At 40.0% G+C, this 18728-nt stretch overlaps 1 protein-coding gene across 1 annotated transcript in view; it reads right to left on the bottom strand.

Annotated features, from left to right (window-relative positions):
* itga11a (integrin, alpha 11a) overlaps positions 1-18728 on the bottom strand; it is a 52805-nt gene that overhangs the window by 12292 nt on the left and 21785 nt on the right. Inside the window, exons 8-20 of the mRNA XM_085458972.1 lie at positions 18523-18667; positions 17883-18048; positions 16588-16658; positions 13275-13419; positions 12266-12414; positions 10902-11045; positions 4506-4709; positions 3440-3570; positions 3111-3277; positions 1187-1326; positions 836-946; positions 402-487; positions 74-284 (exon numbers count right to left, since the gene is read on the bottom strand). Coding sequence (XP_085315098.1) covers positions 74-284; positions 402-487; positions 836-946; positions 1187-1326; positions 3111-3277; positions 3440-3570; positions 4506-4709; positions 10902-11045; positions 12266-12414; positions 13275-13419; positions 16588-16658; positions 17883-18048; positions 18523-18667 — 1870 coding nt within the window. The remainder of the gene's footprint in view (positions 1-73; positions 285-401; positions 488-835; positions 947-1186; positions 1327-3110; positions 3278-3439; positions 3571-4505; positions 4710-10901; positions 11046-12265; positions 12415-13274; positions 13420-16587; positions 16659-17882; positions 18049-18522; positions 18668-18728) is intronic.

Below are 18728 nucleotides of genomic sequence, written 5' to 3'. Positions count from 1 at the left end.
TAGACCTTTTAGGCTATTTGAGAACATCTGTCCTGATAAACCACATGAAGAGTTTAAGGTCATGATAACACACCTTGACAATGAGGCTAGAAAAGTGCAGATTGGGTGTGTAGGTGATGTTGAGGCGAGCGTTGTATGCGTTCTCTCCTTTGTTCTCCAGCCGAACATCCACCACCATCCTCCGCCTGGTTGCCTCTAGCACCCTGAGAGATCCCTCCATCTCCCCTTCACTTTGACGGCGACAGAAAGCACCACGAGACTGTACGGACTGTGCACAGAACTGTCTGGGAAGCAGCGAGGAAGGAAGATATCGCATTATTTATTTACTCGTTGCGAGTGTGCAAATAAAATTTGTCCCACTGTGCGACTGTAGGCATGGTGATGAATATGCGTATACCTACTTTGGAGTCATCAGGTCATTCATGCTCTGCAGCGCCAGGTCAGGGATGCAGCGATCGTCTTCGTCACAGCCGTTCCAAAAGGGCAGCTTACCAAAGAGACAAGATCTTTTTACATCAAAGGAACTACTGCTGCTTCATATTTCACCCAGATGATGATTGATTTTCCTTGTTTTCTGTTGTATTCTCTTTCTCAGGAGGCTCATATTAATCATGGCCAAATTATCTAAATATTGAGGTCAGTATATGTGTTAAACATCTACTGCTCAAACTACTTGGTGGGAGATATTTTTCTTTACAGGCATACAGCTCTGAAAAGCCTCATCCACCTGCTGTCCAAACCTCTTTGAACTATGCATTATGCAAAGCTAATAGCTATGTAGCTGTGTAGCTGAGCAGCATGTTGAAATATAGGACATTGCCAGATTGTCTCTTACCTCAGTCTTCACCACAGTAGGCCAGCTGTCATCTAGAACTGGTGCGTTTTCTGGATCTTGTAGTGCCACTTGTACAGTGAACACTATGGGTCTGGCGTAGTCTGTCGTTTCCTAATGTAAAAATGTTATTTTCAGAAATTAACCAGCAGATTTTCTGTATTATGACACTTTGTCTGTGACACTCAAATATCTGTTTTGCTTTAAACAAGTCTATAGATGTATGTTTTAGATTTTAGCCAGTGACTAATAGCCATAGTGATATTTTCTGAGCAATTCTGCCAGAACTGTTTTGATTATGAAATGATTTGTAAGAAGAAAAGCAACCAAAATAACATTAAAACTGAATCTCACCATGACGTAAAAGTAGATGTGTTCGCAGGTCTCTTCTCCCGGAAGGAGGGTCAAGTTTTGAGGCTGCATCTTATTCGGGTTATCCAACATCGCCCGAGGATTGTAACGTTTCTCCGCGATAGAGACATTGTACTTGATCCCTAGTGGGTTGTAGGAAGAATTAAGATATTACATTTCAATATGAAACCGTGAAAAATCCTGTTTGTGTTTTTAAGACCGACACGCTTCTGTTCTTACTTATGTTAGTAAGTTATGTTAGTACAGAGTAATTGATAAATGGCAGCAAAAGGAGATGGTAAATGACATCATTGTAGCACTGCAATGCAATATCAGCTTGGCTCCTAACATACGCTACATGTGTGACCAACACATATAAGAATCCAAACCCTTTGGCCTCAGTACTGACTCATTTCCAAACCGCATTGTTTCAGAGGCTTTCATGGCATGAGGAAAAATCTACCAAGGCTAAACTCATGCATGTGTTATGTTTGAGGTCAGCTAGAGAAGCTGACAGAGCTGCAGAGATCTTAATATGTTACGCAAAAAAGATCCGTGCAGATAACGGATATGACATTTGGAACTTTTTCTGTCCCTTTCACCACATCGCAATTACCAGTAAAAGTTTTTCCTCTTTAGATGAGGAGAACTGCAAGTTCCAAAGCAATTTTTCATCCTCAGTCTTTAACTTGTACTTTTCCACTCTGAAAAAGTGTTGAGATACATAGCAACGCAGTACGCAGTAAGTCAGCCTGTCTGTTTAAAGAGCTCGCTATAAGACACTCTAAATAGATATTTGCATAAAAATGAATGGCTGAAAAAAAGAACCATTTTATGCAACAGACCACAGAGATTTCACAAACAGCAGCACATCTGCCATCCATTACTACCCAGACACGACAATGAAAGGAAAATTAAATAAACGTGTTCCACTGTATGCAACCATGAAGGGTAAGTTACCTCCCTCTGTTCCTCCTCTCCTCTGTTTTGGCACATATGATAGATATGATAAAGATGCCACGGGGTCAAGAGGTTAACTCAGAACATGCTCCACTACACCTCTCCTTCCTCCGCCACTGAGCCCTGCTTCACTGTGAAACTGGACCCCGTCATGATAGCTATTAAAACAAACTGCGAGCTGAAAAAAACGCTGCACTTAAATGCATGTGGGTTGCTTTTGGTGGCACAGCACATTTTTGCAGACTTGAGTTATCTGGGACCTTTCACCACCATCAAACAAATCTCTCTATTTTGAGGAAGCCGAATGCAGCCGAGCAGAGATAAACTTCCAGATGCATTCCTAACAGTGCTCGCGCACGAAAAGGAACATTTGATAGCGCCACAGTGGCTCAGACACGGTGGTTTTTTTTGAAGGCAGCAACATTAGCTTTGGCAGAGAAACAACAGTGAGATCAGAACCTCTTATGCTAGAAAAGAAACATTTTACTTTGGCACCATTAAAAGTAAAAGGAGTCGTCAGAGTTTTTATGGGCAGCCATATGCTGAAAAGTGCATTGAAGCAAGGACATGAAAGATATATAAATATATGCATACATGAATTGCCTTTTTTCACTTGAAACCAGTTATATTTCATCTTGTCTTGAACAAATATCCACATTGCTGAACTATTAAGTAACTATGGGTCCAAAATATACATGAATACTGTTCAAATACATCAGAAAAAATGATTTGATAATGACGTGATAATATCCAGAGCCACTAACGTATACGTCTTTTTTGTCTCAAAATCTAAAACTGAGCGCTCTACTGTGAAACAAGTTTGTGTTTTTGTCTTTCATAAATCTTTTTTGTAACCTGTCAGTATTCTCGGCTGGGTAATAAGTAGTTTTATTCACCTTGCCAAGTGCCAATCTTGTCATGTGGAAGAACTAGAGAACTTTGCAGTGGATTATTTTTGCTGGCTTACCAATTTCCTGTGTGGGAGAAATGGCTGTCCTGGCTGTGATGTTGAAACATACAATGGCTGACATGCAGGTCACGTCTTTGCCACCTCTCTGGCAGTCTTTCACAAAGATGTTGATCTTACTGGGCTCAAACCTCACAGTGGTATAAATACGAACAACGCTCTGGGACCTGTGAGGGCATAGAGGGCGTGACAGATGACAGACTTTTAAAAATTGCAGTTAAAATGCAAAACCAAGGATCATGAAAATCTTTCAATTAATTGCCAAAATAAATTTATAGGAATAACTACAATGTCTATTTTATTTATTTATTTATTTTTAAAATACTGACCAAAGTAGAACAGCAGCACCGAGGGAACCTACAGCCAGGTCCACTAAACCATCATCGTTCATGTCCATTACGCCATGGATGCTACGGCCAAAGTACTGCAGGCCAGGAGCCAAATCTGCAGCTGCTATTCTCTAAAACAAACACAGACGGTTCACAGTGACAACAATCAATGCTTACAATAATCTGCTTAAAATTCAGTGCACTCATATATACGATTTTGCAAATGAAAACAAACTTTTTGCAAAGCTCCAGTGTTTGAGGGGTTGGGTTTTTATTAGAGTGAATATTTCCTGCAAATATTGTCTTTGTTACCTACAAAACAAACAGTCCTCTTCCATGGAGTCTTCTATGTTACTGCCATTTTTTCTACAGTATCTCTAAACAGACAAACCAAACACTGACTCTAAAAACAGGCTTTTACCTGTTTTCTAATGGAAAGTTGATATCACTTGATTTCAGTTGGGAACCATACTGCTATACACCAATAAATTTTACAAACTGGTCCTTTAATAGCATAGGAGTATAGGAGTATTTAATAAATACAGAAATTACAGAAGGGTCACTCATAATAATTAGCTTACAGTACATGCTGTAAGTTTCACCTACTAAGATAAAGTAGATTTTAACCCATCTGTCTATCCATCCATCCTCATTCACTTAATTCAGGGTTGCTGGGGGGAGTTTGAGCCTAGCCCAGCTGTCATACGCCAGGTAGAACCTACCAGTCTGTCACTGGGCTAACACAGAGACAGACTACCAACCCCACATTTTTGTACCGTGTGGAGAACTCACACAGACACAGGGAGAACATGCAAACATACTGTGCCACCATGTCTTTCAGCTTTTAACCCACCTCTTAAACTTGCTTTTAATCTATCATTTAATCCAAGTTTTACAACTTGTTGCATATTTGCACAGTCAGTGCATTCATCTAAGCTGTTATGAGTAGGAAGAATCAAGACTTTCACAGGTTTTCGCCACAGTGAAATATACATAAATCCACGGCTGCCCAGCTTTGGGAAGGTTTACATGTATGTGCTACAGTGTAATGCACCACACCACCTACCTGTTTATATTTGCGTAGTATTCTGTTTTGTTGGCTAAAGAAAATATAAATGGCTCCTTTATGCTCATCTTCCAATGGAGCTCCCACCACCAAGTCATTGAACCCATCACCATTCAGATCAGGGACAGGAGCGAGGGAAGAGCCAAAGCGAGCGTTTTGGACACCGTTGTGAATTTCCAACGATCCTTCAAGGAAGAAACGATTCTGAGGGGGAGGAAAAAAATGACAGTTGTAATTTTTACTCCTAATACAGTGGTCTTGTTTCTGTCTTGGTTCCCACACATAAATATCTAGAGGCTACTGTCCCATGGGGGAGAATTTTAACAGTTTGTTTTTATTCACACAAACATTCGTGACTATCCACTTTGTTACTGGTGTTGATAAATAGACATTAGCATTAGTGGGGATTCCCATAGTGGGGGATCTGGCTGCTCATCCCCCCCAAAAATCAACTACAATAAACAGAGTTAGTGAAATAAAACACTGTTAACCACAGCAAGAGATCAGAATGCTTTTCATTCCTTTCCAAAGCTGGATTCTCCCCCTAGACACCAGCCCATGTATTAGCAACTGGAGTAAATGACTGATCATGAGAAGTCTGGATTATTTTAGAGTTATTTGGATATTTTCGAGCCTCGCTTTTGTTACGTTTACTCACATTCATTAAAGGAATTCTTTCAAAGTCATATTGGCTTGTTGCATTGGTTTGTTTTGACTGTCTTCATGACCTCTTCTTTGCTCAGTTTATCACAAACTCTGAGTGGGCCAGAGACAGCAGACAACTGCTGCACTTGAATAATAATCTTTAAAGCTGACCTTTGTATGAGAAATAATTTGGCTGAGGTTTGTATGTGTCATTCCAACTTACTCACACTGTAGCACAACTAACAGCACTATAGTTTAAAGCAGTGTTTCCCAACCACTGTCCCACGGGATATAGGTGTGCCGTGAGAAACGATCACGTGTGCCATTGATGCTTGTCTGGTCCCAGTCAATTAGTACTCTAAGCGACCTGCGTGAGTAATGGGCAGAACAATTACATTCTCTACCACTAGAAGGCAGTAAAACTACCTGCTCTAATTAAACGGGTTGCCAACTGCCAGTAAAACAGAAGAAGACCAAGAATACGTCACATAACAGTCATCCTCTGAGTGAGAAAATGCAGCGGGTAATAGCAAGAGATAAATATTTGAAAAGAAAAATTAGTTAGTATGACCTGGGTCCTGGAGAAAATTCCGACCTAGATGAAGACAATAGCATGAGTAGTGGTCAGAAGAAAGCAAAAAAGGTATACTGGGGACAAACCGAGCATATTCCGCTATACCTGGTGCTCGGGGAAAAATGTATCAATATGCTTTTTGTGACAGTTTTGTTTGGTGGTGTGTCGTGTGATTTTTCAAATGCGAAATATGTGCTGTGGCTCCAAAAGGTTGGGAAGCATAGGTTTAAAGCAATGATGGTTTAAAGGGTTAACGGGGTTGACAGAATGGCTGATAATTTCGATAATTCAACCAAAACATAATCATGACCAGAGATGGGCAGTAACGCGAGTAAAGTAAGGGATTACTATTGCAAAAACTGTAATTAGATTACCGTTACTTTCCCGTAGGAACGCTGCGTTACTGCGTTACTAAAACCGTGATTTTTTTTGCGAGAATGTCTCATGACAGTGACGTAAGCGAGTGCGACGTTCGTGACAACAGCTGTGCGCAGATCAACAGTGGATCATATGAGTGCGGGAGAGAGTATGAGCGTGCAGCCTTTAAAACGTGGAAGTACTGACCTACTTTGAGTTTGATTCCATAAAAAGTGACAAAAACATTAGCATCCATTGTGCGTGGGAAGAAAACTTCTTTTTACAGCGAAAAAACCCCCCTAAACTTCCAAGCAAGCACCGAGTGCGCTATGACGTAATGGGAAACTCACAGAGAAACTCGCGGATTCTTCCACTGACCGCTGCGGCACACCTGCACCAGGGTAAACCTCCACTCCTGCTTTACAGGTGAAAATAGAGCAACAGGACCGCTAGTCTTTGATGTTATTTATTTTCTGCTGTGTTTTACTTGCATCTATTTGAAAGAGTGAGTGTAAACACAAACACACAAAAAATATTTTATTTTATGTGCTGGAATGTGCAGAAAATAAGTTTAAATGTTAAACAAATTTCTTCCAGTCAGAGAATGTTGCATATAATACAATTTTTGCTTGATGCATAAAGTTAAAAGGTTAAAACTAATAAAACAAGATTTAAAAAGAGACGTTTCCATTTGATTACATTTTGATTACATTGGATACTTGTATATGGGCGAAGGCACCAACAATGCTGGACAATGCCATGTTTCTCTGCGCTAAACTAGCCTTCCTGCTGTCCAGACCTGTCGGCAACAGAAAACATTTGGTGCAATTTAGCTCTCACGGTTCCTAAATGCCTTTGACTGTTATTAAAACTAAATTTCTGAAATCATTGGAGCAAAATATTGTTATTTATATTCATAAGTAGCATACGTAGATATAAATTATATCTACGTATGCAAAGAGTTCCAGTCTTTTTGTAAATGAAGAGCTTACTGTGTCAAAAAGCCATTTTTACAAATAGCATGCAAAAAGTCCCAGTGTACCATATGTTCCATTTAACAGAATAATAAATGCCTTCAGGCTCAGCACATTTCTCCATTAAAAGGACAGAACTGCTCGTTAAATCATCCGCAGTTCATTTATTTAGGCATCTCATAATAAGAGCAAGGACGTTTTTTTGTTCTCTGCCCTCGGTCCAGCTGCGTTTGTTGTTTCAATTACACCAAAACATCTTTAGTTAACCAATCATGTCGTGCTCTAAACAGAAAAAGAAACAATATTTTCTTCTAATCAAACAGAAGATAAGGCTTGGCAACGCTTCAGTGTTTTCTGCATAAGCCTTTAATTCTTCCTGTTTGAACTGAAATATCTTAAACATCTGGCAAAAGAGAGAAAACATGGAGGAATTTCACCTTCGGGCAGTAAAAGAACTAAAGACTGTCATATAACTTTAGTATATTTATTCTGACGCTCTATTCTTAGTAAGTGTTGAGTCAGATGGACGATAGTCACATCTATGAAAGCAACCACCCGACTGGAACATTTTTCAAAGAGGCAATCTGACAGAATGGAGCCAAATAATGGAGTCGATCAGTAGTCATGCATATCATTGCTCCACTTGGCATCCCTGATCATAACATAATTCAGGGCTGGCAGACGAAACATGATATCACTTGTTTTTCAGTTGAATAAACGTGAAAGGAGTTGATTTAGGATGGTAGTTTTAACTTCTCGGCTACCTGATGTGAGCATGTGTGACACAGAAGGAGATTGATAGAGAAACAGGGAAAAATACAGTCAGCAGTGTTTAAATGTGAAACACATGGCTCAACCAGAAGGCCGTGAAGGGTCATAACCAGTCTGTACTGGCTTAGGAGCAAGTTTAAAAAAAAAAGCAACCATTTTTCATCGGCTGCCAGATTTTAGGTAACTTTGGTTAGATTTGGACAGAGTTTTCTTTACTATTTATTTCTGTAATATGGGGAACTTTACATCATTTTCATCATCCCATCTGCATCAGGCAAACATTTCTTATAAGTGAAGTCATACTAGTCTATTCGTTTAGATGATACTCGGGATAGTGTTTTAAAATACAGGGAGAGAACTGCATGAGACAAAATCATTGCCAAAAATTACACACAAAATAAAAATAAATATATAACAAAGGAGAAATTTTGAAATTTCGCATTCGTTTGTGTTTTTATTTTGTTTTCATTTTGTGATTTGAAATAAATTTCAGTTTGTTTCCAGAGTCCGTTTAGTTTAAGTTTAGCTTCTATTAGTTTCAGTCTTGTCTTTATTTATTATTATTGTATGGAGGATATATGTCTAACATCAGAACAGCTACTACAATACACAGGGGCGATCGTGGCTCAAGAGTTGGGAGTTTGCCTTGTAATCGGAAGGTTGCCGGTTCGAGCCCCGGCTTGGACAGTCTCGGTCGTTGTGTCCTTGGGCAAGACACTTCACCCGTTGCCTACTGGTGGTGGTCAGAGGGCCTGGTGGCGCCAGTGTCCGGCAGCCTCGCTTCTGTCAGTGTGCCCCAGGGTGGCTGTGGCTATAATGTAGCTCGCCATCACCAGTGTGTGAATGGGTGGATGACTGGATATGTAAAGCGCTTTGGGGTCCTTAGGGACTAGTAAAGCGCTATATAAATACAGGCCATTTACCATCCAACCGATACATCACTTTTGTATTAAGCCTACTGTAGCCTCCAAATTACCAGATAGGGGATAGAAGTGGTAACGATAGTGGTTAGAAATTATACTAAATGTCATGGTCCTGACTCTGTGGACTCAGTGGTTTTTTTATTATTATTATTATTATTATTTTATTATTATTATTATTATTATTATTATTATTATTATCATCATCATCTTGGTTCTAGCTTATTCTGATTATGTATTCTGTCAGTGTTTCCGGTTTTACTTTGAAGGTCTGTGTCTCTCGTCTGCTTATGTCAGTTAAGATCCGCGAGTGTATTGTGTGTTTGCCTGTGCTCGTTGTCGGTCCGTCGGCATTTCTTGGTGTTTGGCATCTCTCTGCTCATCATCCCGTGTTATTATGGTTTTGAGTTTGTTCATTAGTTCTCCCAGTTTAGGTTTTTGGGTAGCTCCTCGTTCATTATTTCCTGTTTTTGCCACTTTGCCACCATTGTCAATAAACGCTCACTCGCATCACAGCCTTTGCCTGCATTTTGGGTCCTTCCTCCACAAACACCACACGGCTTGCCCCGCAAACCGTGACACTAAAAGAGCACAGAGTGACCTCAAAGTGAAAAGAGACTCCACAGAGCTGAAGAAGATTGAGCGCTTTAATTCTGCACACTTCATTTACAAGAGGCGTACCATTAAAAACAAAAGAAACCTGACCACTGTTGTTGTAAAGGCTCACCTTTCAGCACACTCACTTCACCAGATGCACCTTGTCTCTTTTCCTCACCTTTGATTGGGTGTGCTGCTTGCCCTTAATTGCACTCACCTGTCACCTGTTATATAAGGACTGCACTCACCTACAGCTCACTCTTTCACTCCCACATGGGGCAGCAGCTGAGGTGAGTTTCTGTTTGAGTCTCCTGAGTTCATGCATTATTTTGAGTTACTTAAATCACACTTTATTTCCTTTCAGAGATCGCAGTCCATGTGTGTCTTTCCTTTATACGCGTTATTCAAATAAAACGAGAAACCTGTAAGTGATTGATGACTGTTCATTCTCATCCTGACCGGATGAGCCATGATGGTAACAATCTCCAACCTCCTCTGAACCTTCCTCCAAAACAACTGTGGTGCTCTCAATCAAAATATTAATTATCAAGTAATTAAAGCTTCTTTCAGCTTCTCCTGTACTCACAAGCAAATAATTTACATACTTTATTTGGCAGATTTTCACACCAGATGTCATTCTTAATGAAACATTTCCTTCTTACCACTGATTTGTGTCTCCTCTCAGTTGCTAACCGTGTATCTTTCATGTGTGAGCCACTACATTGGAGCTTCTATATGAAGCAAAGTTAGAATAAAAGAATATGCTGGTCATCCTTTAAAATAAAATAATTTTGGTGTCTACTAAGTGGCCAGCACTAACCTTTCTAAAATAATACATTCCTGGTTGCTGAGGATTGGTCTCTGGACAATTAAAAATGCATTAGTGCAGAATCACATTTTTGACTATAAATATCAACTATATGAGCCCAGCTGCATATTTTTTTTTTTTTTTTTTTTTTTTTTTTAAACCAAGGAATTCCAACTTAAGAAATTTTCCAGGACGATATGACTGGGCAGCATCCTGGAGCGACACCTGAATCAACCACATTATTAATTATCCAGAACATGTGGCATTTCTATCCTGGTGAAGAGAGACTTTTTTTAACATGTGATTTCTGTTTGTTTAGATTTTAAGCTGCCACCTGTGATGTGGTTTGGGGGTGCACTGGATATTTAAATACCCCTTCTATGCCTGTTCAATGGATTTGAGACAGCTGAAGACATTCATTATTCCAATGAGCATGACAGACCTGGAACACCGGGAAATTTCCTTCTATTAAAGAAAAGTTCTCGCCTCCAAATGGTTTGCTGGAAATGGGTTCAGAGGAGAGAGAATACTTTCCTCCTGAGTTCATGCTGCACATCAAATAAAGTCGGCACACTGGCATGGCAGGCTGTCATTTGATCTGCGCATTTAATCTGGACAAGATCATGTGTCAAATGTTGACAGTGGTGCTGGAAACCAGCAGAGTGTAACTGGGAAATCTGGGGATTGAACATGTGTCGACCCAGTTCTGTGCAGTCGTTGGCTAACGCTCGCGTGCATTTATATACCTACCAGCTCTGTGACTCTGTAGATGTAGACCTTTCCTTTCTCCAAGCCTGCGCTGAAGAACATCGGTGCTGACACCAGAAGGTTATCAGTTATGCCGTCTCCGTCGATATCCACAGGTGCAATCTCACTGCCATAATAGGAGCCAATCTGAAAGAAACATTAGTGCGTGCAGTGTGAAGATCTGTATGATTTATCAGTTTAAAAGCATTCAACCAGATGATGACATTGCCTGCATTTAGTTTGTTAATTAAATCCAATCACCAATGACACAATATACAAAATAAAATACTCTTAAGTTGTGGTTTTTGCACCACATGATGTTTGGGTTTGAAGAGTTGCTCATGAGCTCGAGTGGCTTTTGAACTTCAATATTGTTAGCAAATGGCAGCTTGCTAGTGGTCAAAAGTCCTGACACTTTTGTAGAAGCTCAGACTGTGGGAGCTTTCCAGAGGGAGCGTAGATCAGTCACCGAAGTAGATAAAACATCATTAGAAACATCTGCCTTGTAAATTTTTATTTTTTGTTCAAGACTTCTCAGCTCAAGAACATTTTCTAAAAAGAAACATCTGCTATTTTGGATGAGCTGCTGCTGACAAGGTACAATGTAAGCTGCTGCAAGATCACTTCAGGCTTGCAGTCTGTGAACCGCTGCCAGTTCTGAGTGTAGTGGTCATTAACACACGGAGCCACATCCCCTTGAAATGATGACCGTCTTAAAACGTACTGTGACTCAGACGGATTAAATTCATAGCACATGATCTGTAATCCAGTCGAAGTCGTAAAGTTAAAAATGATATAACAACAATGACACCAAGTGAAGCACAAAATCATAAAAAACAATGAAACAGTAATGGAGATTATATACAGCCTTTTCTGAAAGGGTACTGCATGTCATGATCGTTTTCCCATTCATTTGATCAGATTTTATAGATTATTGAAAATCCAATGGTTTTGAAAGCTAAATTTGCAGGATATACTGGGTAACAAAATGTCTTTAACAGAGACAAAACAGTCCATCCCTTTGATCTGAGATAGAGTCCTGCACTGCCAGATGTGATCCTGATTTTTATACAGTGCTATACACATACACCACCGCTAGAGTTTATTAATATACACCCACTTTTGTGTTTTATCTATGAGTTTGATGTTTGAGTGGGTATCATTTAGGAATGGGTGGCATCAAAGGATGACGTCCTGTTCTAAAACCTTAACCAGTTAGTCTGCATATGTAAGGCAAACTGTGGTTGCTATAGCCTCAATGACTGTTATACTTCCAAGACCAATATTAGGATTGCATCATTGCATCAACTGGCATACAGCTGCTTAAGTATGAATCAGTCGGTTTTTGGCTGTGGATGCTTCTGTACCTGCTGGCCTTTGAGGGAGTGGAGGATGGTGAGGTTGCCTGAGTTCTTGAGTGTGAATATGATCACTTTGCCGGTGTGGTTAAATCGCGGAGCACCCGCTACGAGCAGACGACCATTTCTGGCTGACACCACAGACGTCACAGTGTACCCTGTTTATGTAAAAGAAAAAAACATGACGTATAAAAATGCAAACACCACTCACAGACTAAAAGCTACCAGAGTATGCAGCTTATACGTATCTTTTTGTAACTATCCGTTCTGTATGGCTCTTTAAAAGTCTTTTTTTAAGTGATCTTTATGTAAATTTAAAGTATAAGGAACAGTGGAAAACTTTATGTTCAATCTTACAGCAGTGATTTGCATGAGTCAGGGAAAATGACGATAGTGATGCAATTTGAGGACTTAAATCTCAGTAAGCTGGATTCAGTAAAAGCTGGTGTTCTGGTTTCTCAGGTTTCTCCGATTTCATCTTCTATTTCATTTTGTCTTTCCCCACTAAAAATTCCAATTGCTCGCTGTATACTTTTCCACCTTCATCTCCCATCTTCATACCTCTCTTTCCCCCAGCTTTAACTTTCTCCCTGTCTGTCCAGAATTCTCCTTCCACCTCATATTACGATTCAGACTAGAATGCCTTCTATTGGCGGCCTGCTGGATAAGCTCAGAGACAAAACCACTGATGGCAAAAGCAGAGGCCTGTGGTCATGGAGTGGAGATGGAGCTGGATATGGTGAAAAGCACTGGAGAAATGGGTACACTTAATAGAGATGGTTTGCAGCTAAAACAACTGGTACTATTCCACAGCAGTCATACATCTCAGCACCAGCAAAAACAAAAAAAAGGTTGGAGCAGAAACTAAACACCGATAAGAGAAAATTGCTCAAAGGTTCTTTGATCTAAAAATAACATTTTTCTTTCCTGGATTTCTTTTATCTTTTCAATCATTTCTGTAAAACGTGTCCAGATTTTTCCACTTTTTAAAACTCCCTTAGGCTGTTGCAGTACTTACCTAAGTAGGCACCGTGGTTTTTGAGCTCTTCGGGAAACTCCTGAGCGTAGGACAACTTAGGAGGGACCACCTTCCCCTGTCGTGTTTCCTTCAATACAGCTCCGTTCCAATCATAAGCCCCAACAGCACCCACCAGAGTCCCATCCTGTATGTGACGTTAAGTAGTTAATAAATGGATGTGCATGCATGTACTTCATTCACACAGCAGAGCAACAGAGAAAATCCTTCTTGTGCTGCACATGTTGCATATAGATGCAGCACAGTAATTTCTGTGTGACGATGATTGTGAGGACACAGTCATGGAACATAAAGGTTTCCAATCAGCATTATGTGGCAGAGTCTGAGTGTTTGGCTCACCTTAGCTAGATTAATGACCGTTCGACTCACTTATGGTGAAATTTAATCTGGTGATAACTCTGAGGGGAGTTATGAACTTTTTGTACTACTTAAAACAATACCAGGAAACTCTAATTAGGATATACAGTACCTCTGGCTCCCTCCAGCAGGTCATGGGATAACATTCATGCAGATATCAGGATAACAGTGGAAAACTTTCAACCTCACAAGCTCTTGCACATTTACCAAATGAGTTACCATACTGAAGGTATTATGGTCTGTGGGATTTGTGGTGTTTGTTTTTGGACTTTACTGCTATTAAGCGGTTTGACTTTTTCATGGTTATTCTTACGCTCTTAGGTTCGTTTCATTGTTTCCGAGTCGAGTTTGTGATTCTTGTTTTTATTCCTGGTGCGCTATCAGACACTGAACTTTTGGTTCCCATATTTTCTATCTTCTAGTAATGATTCTTGGTTTTGGCTTGTGTAAATTCTTAAAATCATTAAGCAGTAGTTCCTCTAGTGTTTCTGTTTGTGTCTTGCTCTGTGTGTCTTTTTTCTCTGACTTATTGTTAAGGTCTGTGTCTGTCCCATGGATAATTTTTTATCCTTTTACTTTGAAGGTCATGTTTCTGTTGTTGTTCCTGTCTGTCCTCCCACGACTTCACTGAATGGTTTCACTTGTGTCTCATTCCTCACCTGTTTGCCATACCTGGTCAATTTTCAGTGTATTTGATGTCCTGTCCTCCCTTTATTCTTTATCATATCACCTGCATGTCAACAGTCAGGTACTCCTCATTTAGCCTGCTTCATTTTTGATTGCTGTTTGTTGGGATTTGTGAACTCTGCTTTTACTCTTCCTGCTGTGAGTCTGCATTTTTCTCCCCTTGTGATGTGAAACCTAACAGAATGTCTCTATTTAAGCAACAGCTTCAGACAATTTAGACACTAATCTTTATCAGCTCGACCCTCTTTGTCGGTAAACATTTTTATTAAACGTTCAAAATAAAAATGGATTTTCTTTCTTATATTAAATGTACACAAGTTTTTCCAGAGCCCCTGTTAATTCTTTTTCATTTTTTGGGCTCTCTGGTATTGCCCCTGTGGATTCTTTTGCCCGCTGAGCAACTATAACAAGCCTTTCAGGGAACACAAGTTTATCCTAACCTCATATTTCCTGTTATCCCTGAACTTCAGAGCTAAGTACTAATATAAAATAAATGAAAGCACGCATAGAAACCAATCAGATCTCTGCTAAATATGGTATTTGTAAGTTAACATTCAATGAAGGAAACAAAGCTGTAAGTAGAAATCAGCTGTAGCCATGAGGAGGGACTGAGGGGCGATTTTCTGTATTTCGTAGTTCACCATACTTTGTATCAGCGACACTGAAATTATAGGGTTCCTTGGTTCAGTCGGCCCATTTTTTTTTCTCTCGCTGTACAGAATATGCCGACAGCACACTTTCCAGTATTTGAGCATGAGTTGGAAGGTTTTCTATTCCTTCCTAAAAAACGGAATTGTGTGCTTACCGCGCTTGCACTACGTCACTCTGTAACAGCAACGTTATGCCAGTGTGGTTATGTGTTTTGGTCAAAACGGTCTCCATGGCATATAAATGAAAGTCCAAAACAATTCAACCTCATAATCCAGTGACCTATTTCTACTGCAGATTCATTTTTGGACATAAAGTATGCCTTGCTTTTATTTTGAGATTGCAACCCTGTACTCTTGTACTCAAGATAGTCAGAGCTGCACAAACACACAGCTTTGTACTGGGGATGTACATTTTATCCCAGCTAAAAAACAAGTAATGGATATTCTGAAAAGTATTAAACACCAGAAACAGTTTTTGTGCAGATATGATTTTTTCTGTTTTAATATTAACTTTTATTTAACCAGCAAGTAAAACTCATCAGTTTAAGTATCCGTCAGCACAAACCTAGACCCGTCTTTTTTAGAGGGGCGAAACCGGAGCTCCTTTAGGAATCCTTTGCTAGCATAGGGAGAGTATTCAAACCACACAGAAGCACCCTGTGTGGATTTGAACTCAGGAGCCTCTTGCTGTTAGGCAACAGTGCTAACCACTGAGCTCGAGCGCTGCTCAGAACAGAAAAAAGGCACACTGAGAAACTGCTCTATAAGAAGTTGCATGGGACGGCTAAAAAATATGTGACATACAGTAAGAACCCTTCCTAGCTGGCACTAGTTCAGCAAAACCATCGGGGACCTTAAAGCAGTTTTTCTCCTTTAAAGCACGGACATTCTTTCCAATGTTATCCTGCTCTCAGCACTCTGAATGGCGATGTCAAGCATCTTTGGAATCCAGCCTTGTGGACGAAATTTCCAGCTACCCCTGCCACCCAGCTGCAAAGGCTGCATATATTTATTTTTCAACATATATATGTGTGTGACATATTTATTTCTCCCTTGATAATCCTGCTGTTAAGGCGAACTGGAAAAAAAATCAAAGCAGTTGCATCAGCCAATGTCTCTAATGAGCCAGAAAGCAAGGAATGAAAATCGATGAATTGGTACTGTATGAACAGCAGCTGGAGGAGACTGACTTATCGTCCTCCTCCAGCTGTGTGTAAATCCAGCACACCTGCGTCTATCTGCTCTAAGATACAATCAATGTCTATAGTGAGTAAAAGCGAAAAAACCTGAGCCAGTCTACACCACAACTGTCTCACTTTTGTCTCAGCGTTTCAATAATATGCTTCCTTAGGGAGCGAGGGCTGTCTTCACTGCATAGCTGAAGTGGAAAAAGGGCCTGTTTCTCTTGTCAGTGGCTTCTAAATCAGGGTGACCTAAACCTCCAGGGCCACACATCACCTCAGCACCTCAGGAGGGACTGGAAAGTAATAAATGACAGGTTTTGGGAAGGAGTTATGATGGACCTGAATTTGAGACGATGTGTGTTGTCCTACGCAGTGACAGATGGTGCGAGACTAGGAGGTAGCAGAAGTTAGACTTACCTCAAGGCTGTGAGCGGAAAATCCAGCCTGAGACATCTGGAGGCCAAACGCCGTCCCATTCTTACTGGTTCCTGTGTAAACAAGTCAGTTTTTAGAGTTTTGAACCACTGCAGCGGCACAGACGTTTTCGGAAAGGTGAAGGAACTGGATACTTTTGTAGCATGACCACTAGGAGTGTAACAAATTATTGCTTTCAGTTTAATTTAAGACTTTAATATGAGATGTTTACAAGATGATGCCCGTTAAAAGGGGAAAGATGATGTTATCAAAAAGCGCTTTTTAACAAAAAAAAAAAAAAAAAAAAAAAAAAAAAAAAGGGCAGGGTTGTCTGGTTCTGTGGCGTATGAGCCAACATAACTCTGTGATGATTAAATGACAACAAATAACCGCAAAGTTGTTTTTATAAATACTTTTAATTACATTATACATGTTTGGACAGCTATTTTCAAGGGGTAACTATCTGCAGTACAGACTTTGATGGAGTGGAAATATTCTCACACTTTCAGTCCAAGCTTCTTCTCTTTTTTTTTTTACATGCTTGTATTTATTAGCCTCTTTAGTTGACACAGAGACATATGCAGTTTTCACCTTCACTTTTTCCATCCAAACTTCAGCTGAAAACGTGCTGTAATTGGTTTGCCTCAATGCTATGTTGTTCACTTGCACACAGATTTTCCATACGCATGCCTAGTTATTTGTGAATATCTGACCTATAACAAACAGCTGTTGGCTGGCTGCTTAGTTCTGCCTCAGATGAGAGCAACCTCTTTGCCACAGTCGACATACAAATAAATAAACCGTTTATTTATCAGGCTTTTAAACAACATCGAGCTCGTTATACAGTCGTTAGGATGACTTGTGTCATGCATCAGTTTGAAATGTCATCTTGTGACCTTATTATCCCCCGTTGTTGTGATTAAACCTGTATTTGTGAAAAAAACAAAAACAAAAAAAACCAAAAAAAAAAAAACAAAACAAAACAATATGTATTTAATTTAAAGTTACACAACAGAGGAACAACGTTTTTGTGCATATTGCTATTTGTGTAGTTTCTTTTTAACAAAAGGACATTTCTGCCCAGAGACCAATACATTTATTAAACTCTGCTATAGACAAGATTATTGTTTGTTATTTATTAGTTTATATTAATCATTTATTGTTTATTATTATTGTTCTTTCATTATTATTTCTGAATTTTGCCACGTAAACTTAATCGTACCCACAGTGTTGTGAGTGCATCCCTAAAAGCCTCACTTTAACCATGAAATTTTGGTAAAGTAAAAGTCTTGTAAAACCTTCCAAACTGAAGATTCGCTCTCCGAGTGCGTCCACAATATCCTTCAGCGCTGACTCGTCTGTCACATTAAAGAAGTGTTTGTCATCTGGATCGCTGGCAATGTACTTGATTTCATTGAGGAAGGCCTCAGGGTTGATTCCTCTGCGGTTGTAGTAGCCAAGAACCTAAAAGGATCAGATTAAACAGTCTGTCACTAAATGCATGAAGCCAGGACCAGCATAACAAATCTCCCATCCTTTAATTGCCCTGAACCGAGCTGATATTCGCACTCATTGAGCAGGTTTCTGATAACCAACTCCAGTTGACTTTCAGCCAAATGACTCAAAGGGTTTAGACACTGAATGGAAATATGTGTGCCCTATCTCCACAGGAGTAATGGCAAAAACTAAAAACCACTGCGGCTTTGAAGAGATCATTCACGCCTTCGTGTGTGTTTGGAGCTCTTGGAGGACTCTGAGTGTTTTGGCTCCATTTGTAACTTTTGAGAGAGCTGCTATAATTGAACCCCATGAAGTCACCTCATTAATGTTTATGGTGTTTCATTGCTCCACAGGGAATTTACTGCCCTTCAGAAAACCAAGTTCAACCTCAACTGTAAGCCATGTAATCCAGTTCAATAACTGATCTAGCAGACTCACAGCGATGGCATAACGGGTGATCCCGTCCTTCTCACTGTCCTCAATGGCTTGCTGGAGATCAGCACTGTCATGTGACTCTCCGTCAGTTATCACAATCATCACCTTCTTGGCTCCACGTCGTCCTCCGTGTTTGAAAGCTTGGGAGCTGTAAACATGTTTACTATGTTTAGTAAAATGCAGTACAGAACGGAGGATTACTGAAGTGT

This window comes from Copadichromis virginalis, linkage group LG1, assembly GCF_057382275.1.
Source record: "Copadichromis virginalis isolate Kocher_CV1m ecotype Utaka linkage group LG1, C_Virginalis_male_GT1.1, whole genome shotgun sequence".
NCBI lineage: Eukaryota > Metazoa > Chordata > Actinopteri > Cichliformes > Cichlidae > Copadichromis > Copadichromis virginalis.
This window is presented reverse-complemented; position numbering and strand designations above follow the sequence as displayed.